This window comes from Ctenopharyngodon idella, chromosome 4 (genome assembly GCF_019924925.1).
Source record: "Ctenopharyngodon idella isolate HZGC_01 chromosome 4, HZGC01, whole genome shotgun sequence".
Classification (NCBI taxonomy): domain Eukaryota; kingdom Metazoa; phylum Chordata; class Actinopteri; order Cypriniformes; family Xenocyprididae; genus Ctenopharyngodon; species Ctenopharyngodon idella.
In genome coordinates, this window is record NC_067223.1 from 24,120,943 (window position 1) to 24,138,333 (window position 17,391).

At 37.6% G+C, this 17,391-nt stretch overlaps 1 protein-coding gene across 4 annotated transcripts; it reads right to left on the reverse strand.

The window, feature by feature from the left end:
• Positions 1-69: 69 nt before the first annotated feature.
• On the reverse strand, positions 70-16,407 carry LOC127511202 (gastrula zinc finger protein XlCGF8.2DB-like). Of its 4 annotated transcripts, XR_007929879.1 has the most exons (4): positions 16,344-16,407; positions 15,468-15,702; positions 9,304-10,824; positions 70-871 (listed from the first exon to the last, which is right to left on the reverse strand). XR_007929879.1 is itself a non-coding variant. In XM_051891952.1 (3 exons), exons 2-3 carry the CDS (start codon positions 15,637-15,639, stop codon positions 1,553-1,555), a joined length of 1,071 nt encoding a protein of 356 aa, XP_051747912.1. In that variant the 5' UTR covers positions 15,640-15,702; positions 16,344-16,407; the 3' UTR covers positions 70-1,552. The 4 variants fall into 4 exon arrangements, 3 of the variants coding, with proteins under 3 accessions (XP_051747912.1, XP_051747911.1, XP_051747913.1); XM_051891952.1 differs by lacking the exon at positions 9,304-10,824 and having other exon boundaries at positions 70-2,451; XM_051891951.1 differs by lacking the exons at positions 9,304-10,824; positions 15,468-15,702; positions 16,344-16,407 and adding exons at positions 3,722-3,956; positions 4,569-4,719 and having other exon boundaries at positions 70-2,451.
• Between the last annotated feature and the right edge of the window lie 984 nt (positions 16,408-17,391).

A 17,391-nucleotide genomic window follows, 5' to 3' on the forward strand; every position in this document is an offset into this window, starting at 1 on the left:
TGTCTAGTAAATAGGGAGAAGAACAGAGTAAACATTATACAATGTGCAGTGGACATGAAAAAACACGTCTTTAAATTATGTTTGATGTTTATTAATGTTGCACATCAGTGTTTTTTTTTATTATAGAAGTACTAGCAAACCTTATGTGGTTGACAAAACAGAACAGTTGTGATATATGACAAGTGAGTCTCTTTCAGGCTCAGTGCCAGCCAAAGCGTGAAAGTGATCAGTTTTTAGAAGGTAGGCCATACAGACTTTTAAAGTCAGAGGGTTCAAGCCTGAGTCATTGTTGTCAAAGTCTAAGTCGAGTCACAAGTCTTCCTTGATTATGTTGAGTCGAGTCGCAAGTCATCAAATTTGGGACTCAAATCAGCTACACAAGTAGCAGTAAAAACATCATCCACCTCCTCAGTACAGACTGCATTCACATGCTCATCAAAATGCATTATAGTAATCTTACTAGTCAAAAGGAATGCTTGCTCATCCTTCAAAATAATATTAACTATCTTATTAAAAACAGGCATTTCATTTTCAACAGCAGAACAAACAAACTCCAACTTGGTATTCAGGTCCATTGTGTTTCATTCAAGACACAGAGGGGACAGTTGACAAAAAGATTCAATGTTTCAGTGAAAACCTCATTGCCCTCCAGACTGTAAGTATAGCGGCCCTTTTTCCACTCATTGACAGGATAGTTCATTTTTATAGGTAAATCTTTACTTCACAAGAAATTTTATCAATGACTTTCAATGAACAAATAAATTACTTCTTGTAACAGTCTGTCATATTTATCCTGTTGTTTAATATATTTATTTGATTGGTCAGTGTCATAGTGGGTTTTGATTCTTTTGCTGCTGTAGGCTGTAAAGACCTTTGAAATAACTGAAATCATTTGGCGAAGTGATATGAAACTAATGCTGTCAAGACCTGCCTAGATCTACTTTATACTGAAAATAATTGCACACCTTAGAACATTCGTAAACCAATCAACTGCCCCATAGTATAAAGCTTTTTAACATTACCGAATGAAACGCCGTACCCACAAAGACGTATAAGACTGTGCAAGCTTTGGGAGTGTTGATGGACTTGATCTACCCCATCAATGTTTTAATCATCGCTCTGAATCCTTTCACGTCACCTTTTAGCCTGTAGGTGGCACTTGTGCTTCATTTAAACAACTAAACAACTATGATATTTTCATCAAATGGTAAACTGTGTATCAATATGTAGTAAGAGTAAATTAAACACTACTTACAATTAATGAGTTCTATTTTAGCAATTTATGAATAAGTCCGGGTAATTACCACTCCACTTCACAATGTCATTGACAATGAAATTTAATGCTAATGTTAAAATTAATACCCACAGCTCCTCATGGCACTAGGGATGTTCACCAAGTCCACTTCTCAGGTATTTTAACAAAGAAAGAAAAGTCCATCCGGATGCTTATGTGTACCACAAGATTTGCTTTATTTCTGGTGTGAGTTATTACATGATTCCTAAGGTGATTCCTGTCCGTGAAGCTCATTCCACACTGAAGACTTGAGTTCTTTCATACATGAAACCTCATGTGGTACTCGAGGGTTACATTATATCTGAAAGTCTTTTCGCAGTGACCACATTTAAACGGCTTCTCTCCAGTGTGAACTCTCATGTGCCTGTCAAGGTTTCCTTTAAGGTTGAAACTTTTTCCACATTGTTTGTAGCTGAAAGACTTCTCTCCAGTGTGAATTCTTATGTGGTCTACAAAGTGTCCTATTTGAGTGAAACTCTTTCCACATTGAAAGCATGTAAACGGCTTCTCTCCAGTGTGAATTCTCATGTGCCTTTGAAGGATTCCTTTTCGGTTGAAACTTTTTCCACATTGTTTGCAGGTGTAAGGTTTCTCTCCAGTGTGAATTCTCAAGTGGATTGTAAGTTTTCCTTGTTGATTGAAACTCTTTCCACACTGAGGGCACGTGTAAGACTTCTCTCCAGTGTGAATTTTCACATGACTGTTAAAGCTATCTTTCTGAGTGAAACTTATTCCACATTGAGGGCAGATGTACGGCTTCTCTTCAGTGTGAACTCTCATGTGGTTATTAAGGTTTCCCTTTTGGTTAAAACTTTTTCCACATTGTTTGCAAGTAAAAGGCTTCTCTCCAGTGTGAATCCTTATGTGGTCTTCAAAGTATCTTTTTTGATTGAAACTCTTTCCACACTTAGCGCATCTGTAAGGTTTCTCTCCAGTGTGAACTTTCATGTGCCTGTTAAGGTTTCCTTTTTTATTGAAACTCGTCCCACACTGTTGGCAGGTGAAGTGACTCCTAGACTCATTCTTTTGAGCTCCTTTTTGCGAGAAAGACTTTTCAGTCTGTTTTTCTTCTGTTATGAAATCATGATGATTATTATATGGATCTTTCTCTTCCGTTTCATTCAGTACTTCAGTCTCCTCTTTCAGTGCCATCAGGTCTAAAAAAGAGAAAAGTTAAGCCCACTGTAATGGCACAAAGCAACAGTTATCAAAACATTAATACATGTAAAGCATCAAAACCAACACACAACTAGATCCTATACACTAAGCTACTAAAAGAGGTGTTGCATGTAATCTGAAAAGCCTTTTCAATACTACTTAATCTTCACTTTCTTAAGGGCAGAGATGGGCAAACTCGGTCCTGGAGGGCCACTAGATTATTTATGGAGAAGACAGAGAAAATGGCATGTTTGGGCACACCCCATCCTTCAAGCACATAGAAAACATGAAGAATTTCACCAACTAATCAAAGGGCCTGTTTACACCTGGTACACAGCAAAATCCCCAGAGTTAAATCAACTCTGCTTAGAGTACATATTGTCCCTCTCTAAATAGTGTTAAAGTAACACTGAAGCAGAGTTAAAGTTAATGAGATAATTAAGCGATTAAGTAAGTGATGAATGAGCGTTAGTGATGAACACCTGCTGTTAACAAGCAGAATCACTGAAAAAGAAAGAGAAATAAAAACTACAACTGACTTTAATTCTGCTTCAGTGTTACTTTAACACTATTTAGGGACCATATGTACTCTAAGCAGAGTTGATTTAACTCTGGGGATTTTGCTGTGTATTAAGATGAGTTTTGGTCGATCGGATCACAAGTGGATGATGCTAAATACAGGTATAAATGGAGTCCTAAATGTTTTGAGCGTGTCCACTTTCGACCACTTCCAGTGGTAGTCAAAAACGCATTCAACCGAATTGCTTTCGTAGTGTAGTCGCTCATGCGGTGACCTTGTGCAATAAATAAACATGATTCAAGGAAACCAATTCAAATGGGATTTCTAAAGGAGGTTGTGTCATATAGTGCAAGAATTGCAACAAAATGTTTATTAACTACTTACAGGACTGTAACCCGTTTCAAGTTAAGCTCATTCAACAGAATTTGTAGTCATATCATTTAATTATATATATATATATACATACATACACACAGCCTGTGTTTTAGCACATTATTATAGGAAGAGCACATCTAACGAGAGTTATACATTCTGACTATCGAGGTTGAGTTCACTTGTGTATTGATATCCTTTTCTGGAAATGTAAGATATAATCTAAATAATCTCATTTAGTTGAGTCTTTCCAATGCACTTCAGTTTACCAGTGTTCATTCACTCTTCAGCTTCATCTCAAACGGCCTGACATTGTTAACATGGCTGGATTAGTTTAAACATTTCCATGTGAGTTCAGGTTTGAGAATGAAACCAACCTGTTTGTTCCTCAGTCTCTTCATGTTTCACTCCGAATGTTTCTTCAATCTTCACGTCTTCACTCTCCTCTTTAATACACTCCATCTTTGTTTGTTCCTCAGTATCTTCTTGTTTAATTCTGAATGTTTCTTCAATCTTCACGTCTTCACTCTCCTCTTTAATAAATGCCATCTTTATAATAGTGTGTCACAAAGATCTCAGTCGCTTCACCAGGAGTTTTTCTGTGTGTTTGTCCTGTTTAAGAAGGGAATAAGACAAAGAAAAATAAATCCAAACTAAATCCCTGTGTCTCAATCAGCTCTAGTTCAGTAGTTCAGTGCACTGGTAAGAGAGTCAGTCAGAATGAGAGTTAATGGACTTAGATCACCTGCAAATACAACTAATCCTGCAAATTATTAAAAGAACACTAACTATACAGACACTTAATATTTAGGCATTTATATCTACATTTGGTGTTTAATTAATTAGATAATTACACTTTAATGAAAATATTGCAGTTGGTTTGCAAAAGTTGTCTTTAGACATGTTAGTGTTTGTTGTTCTCGTTCACTTAATGATTCGAGCGCATCGAATCACTGAATCATTTCTTAAAGTATTTTATTCAACTGACTAAAATCTCAGTTTCTCCATCTCTACTCGCCAGTGACCGAATTAGTGTTTATGATAAACTGATTCACGATATATGGAGCGAAATAAGATGCAAGTTTACTTTACCAAAATATCCCTCATTAAAGTTAGATAGCAGATTACAATGTCACATTCAATATTAAATAACTACTTTAGCATTGTCTTTAAAACACTGAACGGTTTCTATTGATTTTAACAGACTAAATTGTTAAGACAAACCTTTCTTTAGCCGAATCACAACACGAGCAGGAGCGCGGCGCAGCCTTATGACATCATGTCGCCATACCAAAATAAAAGTCCTGTTCACACGCTGCTGTCTACAATCACAGTAGTGCATAGAAATGTATTTTTAACCAAATAATCCCTCTATTAAAATTAAAATTGTGACAAATGTGATAAAAACAAACATGAATGTATGAGTTCATAAAGCAGAGTTCATATGTGTCCGAACTGAAATACAATATTAAAAATGTACATATGAAGTTAATTAGAGTCAAAAATAGGTATAAAAAGTATTAAAAAAAACATCTTTCAAGAATCAGTATAAGTAGAAGCAATAAAAATGTCAAGTATAAATGCAATTAATTTAAAATGCAGTTCAACAGGAAGGTATGTGTGAATTATTTTAAATTTCTCTATAAAGTTCAATTATAGTGTGTGTAAGTTTATCAACACTTCTTTTTTTCACATGTTTTGGCCTTGGTCATTTTTTCCCTAGAATTTGAGAGTAAAAACATATAATTCATCTTACATTTATTTGTATTGTGAAACTCTTGGGAGGCTCTTAAAGAGGGTAAAGAAACACAAATCCATTACTTGAGTATTAGCTCCTCTACACTGGCTCCTTGTCCAATTTCCAATTAAATTTATGTTTGTGTATAAATCTCTAAATAACCAGGCTCCCCCATGTCTTGCAAATCTACTGACCCCATACAACCCCTCCAGAACATTGCGTTCAGAAAATCAGAAACTCCTTGTTGTCAAATCGTCTACTAAAAGGTGATCAAGCCTTTGCAGTAATAGGGCCGAAACTGTGGAAAGACCTGCTTTCATCCATTAGTTCTGCCAAATCTCTACCGGTGTTTAAGAACTTGATGAAAGCACATTTAATGTTGGCAGATTATACAACATAGAATGTTGTGTTTGACTTAACAAGTGGGTTTTTATTTTTGGTTTTATATGAAAAGCGCTTAATTGGTGTTATTAATCATGTAAGGCATCTCAGTATCTGTGCCTGGCAGTGGTTCAACCCGAGGAACATTTAAATCCTTTCAAAGATAAGAGTGGGACCCAAAGAGGACCCCATCACACTACCCTGAGTGCCAATGTTAGCATACAAAAATCTGTACTGGGAATCAGCAACAGCCATCAGCAATAATAGTATCCGGCTGCAGCCCCACACGTTTTAGGATGCACAATCCAAGCTGGAAGTGAGGGTATTAAAAAGTTTCTGACGTTATGTGATGAACAATTCATTTATATATTAAGTTAACTGTTTATGTTCTAAATACCGATTAGGTGCATGTCTTTCACATTGAATTAGCTTTGAATTTTTATCATCCTTTATCATTTTCTGCAGATAGTTTGATTATGTTTTAGATTGGGTGTTGTAAATGGGCTTTGCAATGAAGCCACTTTATTGATATACACCGATCAGGCATAACATTATGACCACCTTCCTAATATTGTGTTGGTCCCCCTTTTGCTGCCAAAACAGCCCTGACCCGTCGAGGCATGGACTCGACTAGACCCTGAAGGTGTGCTGTGGTATCTGCACCAAGATGTTAGCAGCAGATCCTTTAAGTCCTGTAAGTTGTGAGGTGGAGCCTCCATGGATCAGACTTGTTTGTTCAGCACATCCCACAGATGCTCGATTGGATTGAGATTTGGGGAATTTGGAGGCCAAGTCAACACCTCAAACTCGTTGTGCTCCTCAAACCATTCCTGAACCATTTTGGCTTTGTGGCAGGACACATTATCCTGCTGAAAGAGGCCACAGCCACCAGGGAATACTGTTTCCATGAAAGGGTGTACATGGTCTGCAACAATGCTTAGGTAGGTGGTACGTGTCAAAGTAACATCCACATGGATGGCAGGACCCAAGGTTTCCCAGCAGAACATTGCCCAAAGCATCACACTGCCTCGGCCGGCTTTACCTCCATGTGATGTAAAAGAAAACGTGATTCATCAGACCAGGCCACCTTCTTCCATTGCTCCGTGGTCCAGTTCTAATGCTCATGTGCTTTCGGCGGTGGACAGGGGTCAGCATGGGCACCCTGACTGGTCTGCGGCTCTGCAGCTCCATACGCAACAAACTGATGCACTGTGTATTCTGACACCTTTCTATCAGAACCAGCATTAAGTTCTTGAGCAATTTGAGCTACAGTAGCTCGTCTGTTGGATCGGGCCAGCCTTCGCTCCCCATGTGCATCAATGAGCCTCGGCCGCCCATGACCCTGTCGCCGGTTCACCACTGTTCCTTCCTTGGAGCACTTTTGATAGATACTGACCACTGCAGACCGGGAACACCCCACAAGAGCTGCAGTTTTGGAGATGCTCTGACCCAGTCATCTAGCATCACAATTCCACCACCAACAGTACCCTTACTTGATAGGCGTGGTGTATGCCGGAAAGTAGCGATTAATGTCGATGAGTACCGCAATCAATGTGAAGAAGAAAGTGACACAGTAAACAACAAAGGAGGACATACAGCAGATCTTGTTCTTGCTTCTCGGCGTGCAGCTGTTTGTCCCAGGAAGAAACGGCATTGTGTTTCAACCTTATTAAAAAATGGCGCTTTTTGTTGTCATTCCCCTTGTAGCTCGCACAAATGACATTTCTCTGTTAACCAATCAATGTTCTGCAGTGAGTATAGCTCCACCCTTTAGCACCAGACTACTGTGAAGTACCCCAATGGAAGGGTACCGTACCACTCAGTGGAAACAAGGCATTAGAAATTAGCATGTGGAGAAGAACTAAATTGAGGCTGGTTTTGCTTCACACCAGTCCTGTTGTCCAATCTGTTGTATTGCAAGTCATCTGTGACCACACTGGCAAGTGTGGCATAATGAGTCCCGCATTGCTGCCCAGTTGGCATACCCACCAGCTGGACACTTCTTGTTAGGCAATGGAGGATATCTATGCAGACAGTCTCATCAGCATCATGACACCTTGCAGAGAATCAGTCCAGGGACCAGTGCAAACCCGATTCAACAAATACCATTCCAGGGCATGGTGCATCATTGAAACATATTTTGGCAGGTTAAAGTGCTGGCGGAGAGCAAGCTTTCTTCAGGCTCTACCTCTGAATCAGTGAGTTGTCCCAAACATGGTAGCTGCCTGCACAATACTGCATAATATATGCCCTAGAGTTGGAGATGTTGTGGATGAGCTCATGAAGCCCATCAGACGATCACGTCATGCGGCAGAAAGTGAAGGATCAGCCAAAGATTGATTTCAGCTCCTGTGCAAAGACACACAGTTCTGCAACACCATGACTATGACTAAAGAACCAGATTTCGTTTTACCACTTTCAGAAAGTTAACAAAACTGAAGACCAAAATTTTATACAAATTTACAAAAGATATCAGAATAGTTCATTTATACAGTTATATAGTAAATTATGTAGTTAATGTCCAGTTCTGGTGATGGACTTTAGACAAACCACTTTCATACAACATTCAATTTGATTTTACTATATATATATATATATATATATATATTTATATATATATATATATATATATATGGAAGTTGAAAACACTTGCTCTTGTCTGATTACTCCACACCGTCAAACTGCAACAAAAGTCGTTACCGATTTGCCGCTTCTCTGCCACTTCTATTTGTAAGCTTCTCTGACAACATACATGACAAGCTGCTTCTTCTTCACCTTTTGCCTTGATACTCAACATGACCGTGGGCACTGCCTACTAGTGGTCTGCATGCACATCGACGCAGAAGTATAAATGAAAACAGATGCATAGCCTACGGCGCAGAGGCTCTGGCGTAGGTCAGAAGCAGAAGTATAAATCAGCCTTAAGTTGCTTTCAGTTAAAACAGCTGAAACATGCATTTTATTCTGGGACTAGGCTTAAGCCTTGTCTGTGAAACCAGGGGAACATTTAATAAAATCATGTCTTAATGCCACACTGACTTTATCATTCTTAATTCAAAATAAAATGTTAATATGTAGAGTTAATATGTCGTGGCTATGACAAAAATAAGTAAACCGAACATGCCCTGTACATGACCGTATTCAGCTGGTTTAAGCCATGAGGCATGCAAAATAATTCACATTAAAACCGTAGTTGATGTCCATTGTCCACAGTAACTATGTAGCTTGCTAACATAAGTTAAATACTGAACTATATCTGATAAATTTCAACTTGTCTGTGGGTTTTGAGATCCACAAAATTGGATGTAGTTGATAAATGTTTCTTATTCAAAATATAAACTTGTTAACTAGATTGTAAAATATCTGATACTCAGATTCTCAATAAATAAGTTTATAATCATCATAGTTGATCACAAAAATTTTTTGTGCGCTACCATGCAGTCAGAGCCTGTTGGATTTAAAGCGTAAATTCATCAATTTCTTCCAAAAAAACATGAAAGTAAGTGTCTGGTAAACGGAGAAGAACAGAGTAAACATTATACAATGTGCAGTGGACATGAAAAAAAAAACGGGACAGTTGACAAAAAGATTCAATGTTTCAGTGAAAACCTCATTGCCCTCCAGACTGCAAGTATAGCGGCCTTTTTTCCACTCATTGACAGAATAGTTCATTTTTATAGGTAAATCTTTACTTCACAAGAAATTTTATCAATGACTTTCAATGAATAAATAAATTACTTCTTGTAACAGTCTGTCATTTTTATCCTGTTTAATATATTTATTTGATTGGTCAGTGTCATAGTGGGTTTTGATTCTTTTGCTGTTGTAGGCTGTAAAGACCTTTGAAATAACTGAAATCATTTGGCGAAGTGATATGAAACTAATGCTGTCAAGACCTGCCTAGATCTACTTTTCACTGAAAATAATTGCACACCTTAGAACATTCGTAAACCAATCAACTGCCCCATAGTATAAAGCTTTTTAACATTACCGAATGAAACGCCGTACCCACAAAGACGTATAAGACTGTGCAAGCTTTGGGAGTGTTGATGGACTTGATCTACCCCATCAATGTTTTAATCATCGCTCTGAATCCTTTCACGTCACCTTTTAGCCTGTAGGTGGCACTTGTGCTTCATTTAAACAAGAATGATAGTTGCATCAAATGGTAAATGGTGTATCAGTAAGAATCAGTTTGCAGTGTAAGAGTAAATTAAACAGTACTTACAATTAATGTGAGTTCTATTTAGCCATTTCGCATTTGTAAAAAAAAATAAATAAATAAATAAAAAGAAAGAAAAAGAAAAAAAGAAACAGACAGTAGCTACAAAGTTAAGCAATTTATGAATAAGTCCAGGTAAGTACCACTCCACTTCACATTGTCATTGACAATGAAATTTAATGCTAATGTTAAAATTAATACCCACAGCTCCTCATGGCACTAGGGATGTTCATCAAGCCCACTTCTCAGGTATTTTAAACTTCTTTTAACCACTAAGCAAAGAACGAAAAATCCATCCGGATGCTTATGTGTACCTCAAGATTTGCTTTATTTCTGGTGAGTTATTACATGATTCCTAAGGTGATTCCTGTCCGTGAAGCTCATTCCACACTGAAGACTTGAGTTCTTTCATACATGAAACCTCATGTGGTACTCAAGGGATACTTTATATCTGAAAGTCTTTTCGCAGTGACCACATTTAAACGGCCTCTCTCCAGTGTGAACTCTCATGTGCCTGTCAAGGTTTCCTTTAAGACTGAAACTTTTTCCACATTTTTTGCAGCTGAAAGACTTCTCTCCAGTGTGAATTCTTATGTGTCTGTGAAGGTTTCCTTTAAGGCTGAAACTTTTTCCACATTGTTTGCAGCTGAAAGACTTCTCTCCAGTGTGAATTTTCACATGACTGTTAAAGCTTCCTTTCTGAGTGAAACTTATTCCACACTGAGGGCAGATGTACGGCTTCTCTCCACTGTGAGTTCTCATGTGGTTATTAAAGTTTCCTTTTTGGTTGAAACTTTTGCCACATTGTTTGCAAGTAAAAGGCTTCTCTCCAGTGTGAATCCTTATGTGGTCTTTAAAGTATCTTTTTTGATTGAAACTCTTTCCACACTTAGCACATCTGTAAGGTTTCTCTCCATTGTGAATTCTCATGTGCCTGTTAAGGTTTCCTTTTTTATTGAATATGATTCCACACTGTTGGCAGGTGAAGTGACTCCTAGACCCATTCTTTTGAGCTCTTTTTCGCGAGGAAATCTTTTCAGTCTGTTTTTCTCCAGTCATGAAATCATGATGATTATTATATGGATCTTTCTCTTCCGTTTCATTCAGTACTTCAGTCTCCTCTTTCAGTGCCATCAGGTCTAAAAAAAGAGAAAAGTTAAGCCCACTGTAATGGCACAAAGCAACAGTTATCAAAACCAACACACAACTAGATCCTATACACTAAGCTACTAAAAGATGTTACATGTAATCTGAAAAGCCTTCTCAATATTACTAAAGCTTCACTTTTTTTTTTTTTTAGGGCAGAGATGGGCAAACTCGGTCCTGGAGGGCCACTAGATTTATTTATGGAGAAGAGAGAAAAAAATGGCGTGTTTGGATGTACCCCATCCTTCAAGCACATAGAAAACATGAAGAATTTCACCAACTAATCAAAGGGCCTGTTTACACCTGGTACACGGCAAAATCCCCAGAGTTAAATCAACTCTGGGCAGAGTACATATTGTCCCTCTCTAAATAGTGTTAAATTAACACTGAAACAGAATTAAAGTTAATGAGATAATTAAGCAATTAATTAAGTGATGAATGAGCGTTAGTGATGAACACCTGCTGTTAACAAGCAGAATCACTGAAAAAAAGAGAAATAAAAACTATAACTGACTTTAAATCTGCTTCAGTGTTACTTTAACACTCTTTAGGGACCATATGTACCCTAAGCAGAGTTGATTTAACTCTGGGTTTTTTGTTGTGTATTAAGATGAGTTTTGGTCAATTGGATCACAAGTGGATGATGCTAAATACAGGTATAAATGGGGTCGTTTTGAGCTTGTCCACTTTTGACCACTTCCAGTGGTAGTCAAAAACGCATTCAACCGGATTGCTTTCGTAGTGTAGTCGCTCATGTGGTGGAAGGTGTTCGAACAGCCTCTAAAGACCGCCTACTCTCCACCTACTGACACTATGGCTGAATCCCAAATGGCACACTTCTATGCACTTTCGGTCTTGTGGACTTACAATGGCTGTCGCATGCGCTTGTCCGTTAAGTCCACGAGACCGTAGGGTGTCCCATTCATCATTTTAGGTTTCAGAAGGGTGATCACAAGCACCCCCTTTGCGGCCGTCATGCGCCCTCGATGCACACTTCAGCTGAGCCCGCAAGTTTGCGAGCTACGCAGAGGAATTTACCCGGCAGTCAAAGCGGCATTACGTCATGAAAGTGCGGACGCAGAGGAAGACCGTGAGGGTTTAGGGTGCCATTTGGGATTAGCCAATAAACATTATGGGAAGCACACTAGACAGATGGGATTTAAACTTTGCTGGCTGAAGCCATAAGTTTGGTTTGAAGACAAAAAACATAACACAATGTTCTCTAAACATGCACTTACCGTGTTCAGCGTGGTCTCGTGGCTGTCAGAGCAGAAACAAGCTGCTCTCTATATGTTTTCCTGTTGTCGCCGGTCACATTCATATGCAAATTGCATGTGGTTATTTTGCCTATTAAATAAAAACTTCTAAAGAAGCCCATACATTTACCCGCCCATAGACCCTCCTCTCAAAGAATTCAGGACAGAAATGGTTGAAAGTGGACAAAAGAGATGGATTAAAATACCAGGTGTAAACGGGTCCTCATCCATTTGTGATCCGATCGACCAAAACGAATATTAATACCAGGTGTAAACAGGGCCAAAGAGCTCTGTCTGTGTGATGGGAGTTTCACTGCCTAATTAGCAACAGCTAATTCACTAGCGGCAATGACTAGCACAACCGGTAACAACAGTAAATTAACCATAACATAAAAACAGCATATCATCATGCTCACCAGTTATCAAACACCATGCTTATGCGTCCCAATGCTTTGTTTCTCCTTTTGATGTCAAAATAATAAGCAAGACATAAAGCTCTGGCTATCCCTGTTCAGCTGTTTCTCCATCTTGGCTGAGCTTTCAAACAAATATGATCTAATTTGGCAGCAAACAACTGTTTATTATTATACATTATAAAAAGAGTAATACATGGGTGCTATCACACGAGCAGGTAATCACAGCAGTGCTGATATAGAGCCATATTACATGACTGCGATATTGCTTATATTCAAGAGTGTGACGGCACAAGTATGTAAATAAATACTGAGTGTCAAAAAAAAACGTGATTATGTCACTACTTTCTTTCACTACAAATGAAGTGTCAGCTTCAGCATTACCCAGCTCATTAGAAGGTGTGTAATTTACAACAGTATAACACAAACCTGGCCCTTGAGCCACTGATCATGCACCAGTCCCATTCGACATAAAGAAATATGTTTCAGTATATTGGATCCATGCATTACTGAAGGTCCTAAAGTGACAGCAGCCTAATATCTGTCTGTCATTAATGTTAATCAAATGAAACAGAGAAAAATCTCTCACTGCTCTTGAATGAATATTTTTATAGCTTTAATAAGAATCTCTAAATATTTTGTACATACAATGAAGACTATGCCGTTTTATTTTTATATTTGATTAAGTTTTTACTTGAACACTGCGGTTAAATACACCTACTTTACCTGGAAATTTTAACGCAGATTACTTCATTTGAATCTTTCTTACATTGCATTTGTCCTGTTTTTTATACTGAGGTCTTCATTACCTTGTGCACTAAATAAACATGATTCAATGAAAACAATTCAAAATAAACATGATTTCTTGATCAACTACTTTCAGGAATATAATCCGTTCCAAGTTAAGCTCATTCAACAGAATTTGTAGTCATGTCATTTAAATATATACAGGTGCTGGTCATATAATTAGAATATCGTGAAAAAGTTCATTTTTTTATTGTAAATTATTTTAAAAAATGAAACTTTCATATATTCTAGATTCCCTACATGTAAAGTAAAACATTTCAAAAGTTTTTTTTTTTTTTAAATTTGTTGATTAGAGCGTACAGCTAATGAAAGTCCAAAATCCAGTATCTCAAAATATTAGAATATTTACATTTGAGTTTCATTAAATGACCATCCCTACAGTATAAATTCCGGGTATCTTTTGTTCTTTGAAACCACACTAATGGGGAAGACTGCTGACTTGGCAATGGTCCAGGAGACAATCATTGACACCCTCCACAAAGAGAGTAAGTCACAGAAGGTCATTACTGAATGGGGTGGCTGTTTACAGAGTGATGTATCAAAGCATATTAAATGCAAAGTTGACTGGAAGGAAGAAATTGGGTAGGCAAAGGTGCACAAGCAACAGGGATGACCGCAAGCTTGAGAATACTGTCAAGTAAAGCCGATTCAAACACTTGGGAGAGCTTCACAATGAGTAGAATGAAGCCGGAGTCAGCGCACCAAGAGTCACCACACTCAGACATCTTCAGGAAAAGGACTACCAAGCCACTTCTGAACCAGAGACAACGTCAGAAGCATCTTACCTGGGCTAAGGAGAAAAAGAACTGGACAGTGAACAGTGGTCGAAAGTCCTCTTTTCAGATAAAAGTAAATTTTGCATTTCATGTTGAAATCATGGTCCCAGAGTCTGAAGGAAGACCGGAGAGGCACAGAATCCAAGCTGCTTGAAGTCTAGTGTGAAGTTTCTGAAGTCAATAATGATTTGGGGGGGCCGTGACGTCTGCTGGTGTTGGTCCATTGTGTTTTATCAAGTGCAAAGTCAATGCAGCCATCTTCCAGGAGATTTTGGAGCACTTTATGCTTCCATCTGCTGACAAGCTTTATGGAGATGCTGATTTCCTTTTCCTGCAGGACTTTAGCACCTGCCCACAGTGCAAAAACCACTTCCAAGTGGTTTGCTGACCATGATATTACTGTGCTTTATTGGCCAGCCAATATGCCTGACCTGAATCTATGGGATATTTTCAAGAGAAAGATGAGAAACAGTCGATCCAACAATATACAGATGATCTGAAGGCTCAATAGTGCCTCAGCAGTGCCACAGGCTGATCACTTCCATGCCACACTTCACTGATGCAGTAATTTGTGCTAGGAGCAAGTCATTTGCTGTAATATGTCCTGCCGATCAAGTATTGAGTGCACAAAAGAACATACTTTAAAGAACTTTAACTTTTCTGTTTTGCAAATCCATTTTTTGATTGATCTTAGGAAATATTCTAATATTTTGAAATACTGGATTTTGGACTTTCATGAGCTGTACGCTCTAATCATCAAAATTTAAAAAAAAAAATTTTGAAATGTTTTACTTTACATGTAGGGAATCTAGAATATATGAAAGTTTCATTTTTAAAAATAATTTATAATAAAAAAATGAACTTTTTGTTGATATTCTAATTATATGACCAGCACCTGTATATGAATGGGATCAAATTTTGGAGGCCACAGGGTCAGCTATCACACACTGAACTGGACTTGATACAAATCGTGACAGTATGAACACAAAAAAGTCTCAGTTCAGTTCTTTTTAAAGAGGACAGTGTGAAAACACTGCCTGTGTTTTAGCACATTATTATAGGAAAAGCACATCTAACGAGGGTTATACATTCTGACTATCGAGGTCGAGTTCACTTGTGTATTGATATCCTTTTCTGGAAATGTAAGATATAATCTAAATAATCTCATTTAGCTGAGTCTTTCCAATGCACTTCAGTTTACCAGTGTTCATTCACTCTTCAGCTTCATCTCAAACGGCCTGACATTGTTAACATGGCTGGATTAGTTTAAACATTTCCATGTGCAACTCTTTCCCCACCAGTTTTTTTTTTACTTTTAAAGTGGCAACATTTTTTACATTTTCAGGATCAAATGACTGAGTTCAGCTTTGAGAATGAAACCAACCTGTTTGTTCCTCAGTCTCTTCATGTTTCACTCTGAATGTTTCTTCAATACTTGTGTCTTGATTATCCTCTTTAATAAACTCAATCTTTGTTTGTTCCTCAGTATCTTCTTGTTTAATTCTGAATGTTTCTTCAATCTTCATGTCTTCAATCTCCTCTTTAATAAATGCCATCTTTATAATAGTGTGTCACATGGATCTCGGTCACCTCACCAGGAGTTTTTCTGTGTGTTTGTCCTGTTTGAAATGAGAATAAAACAGAAAGAAAAATAAATCCAAACTAAATCTCTGTGTGTGTCTCAATCAGATCTAGTTCAGTAGTTCAGTACACTGGTAAGAGAGTCAGTCAGAATGAGAGTTAATGGACTTACATCAACTGATTAGACAAAAAACACTCAAAATTAATAAAAGAACAAACTACACAGACACTTCATATTTAGGCATTTATTATCTACATTTGGTGTTTAATTAATTAGATAATTACACTTTAATGAAAACATTTGCAGTTGGTTTGTAAAAGTTGTCTTTAGACATGTTAGTGTTTGTTGTTCTCGTTCACTTAATGATTCGAGCGCATCGAATCACTGAATCATTTAGCAAGTATTTGATTCAATTGACTCGGAGTGTCGAAAATCTCAGTTTCTCCATCACTACTCGCCAGTGACGAATTAGTGTTTATGATAAACTGATTCACGATATAGGGAGCGAAATGAGATGCAAATTTACTTTACTAAAGTATAGTTTACACAAAATATCCCTCATTAAAGTTAGATAACGGATTACAATGTTACATTCAATAATAAATAACCAATTTCACATTGTCTGTAAAACACTGAACGTTTCTATTGATTTTAGCAGATTAAATTGTTAAGACAAACCTTTCTTTAGACGAATCACAACACGAGCAAAAGCGCGGCGCAGCCTTATGACATCATGTCGCCTCACCAAAATAAAAGTCCTGTTCACACGCTTCTGTCTACAATCACTGAAGTGCATAGAAATGTATTTTTCTATGTATTGGGAAAAAATGTATTCTTAATCATTTCCAAGTAATAACCAAATGTGTCCTTCATGCTTGGTTTTAGCTCTCAAATAAAATGAATAAGAAATGAACTCATCTAATGAGCTTGTGGTTGCCATCCAGATGCCATAAAGAACTTGGCCTTGCAACTCGGTCTGGAAGACTTGGCTCTGCACGCAGCCCCTTCTTTGACGAACATGCCTCCTCTGTACCAGTACGCCTTCTCCAAGAAATCTTGCTCTTACAGACTCCGGACCAACTCAGTCATTGCTGCAGACCACCTGGTGGACTCTTTCATCAAACTCTGCATCAGAGATGCTTGTGAAGCGACCACACAGATAGTGATCTCTGAAGGCCACAAACATTTAAAGATAATTCTGAGTGTAACATTGATTTATTGTACATTTTAAAAACAGAATTTCATGTGGTTTCAGTTTGTTATATTTATAATTATAAAATTGAGATCACGATTCTCAGACAATTCTGAACAGGCAACTAAACAAAAAAAACGTAATTTACCGGAGTTTCTGGCAAACTGTTAATTGCAGCAGTCTATTTAAAAGTGTTCAATTTCAATGAACTATTTTTTTAAAAATCGGTTTGAATGAATGATTTATTGACTAGTTTCATTATTGGATGAATCAGCGTTTTTGAACGTCTCTTCAATGACAAATAACTTTTTTGACAGTCACTTGTCGCCACCTACTGGTGTAACAATGTAATTGATGCAATCATTATTTGAAGTGCCAAGTTACTTTCCAAACATCATATGGGTGTTTGAATCGAAATCATTTAACAATTAATCGTGCAGGCCTTGCAGGTTAACTTGTCATTTATAAACACCAAACTTCTTAAAGCCAAGAAACATTAGGGGAAATACAGGGCATTCACAGTGCCACAAAACA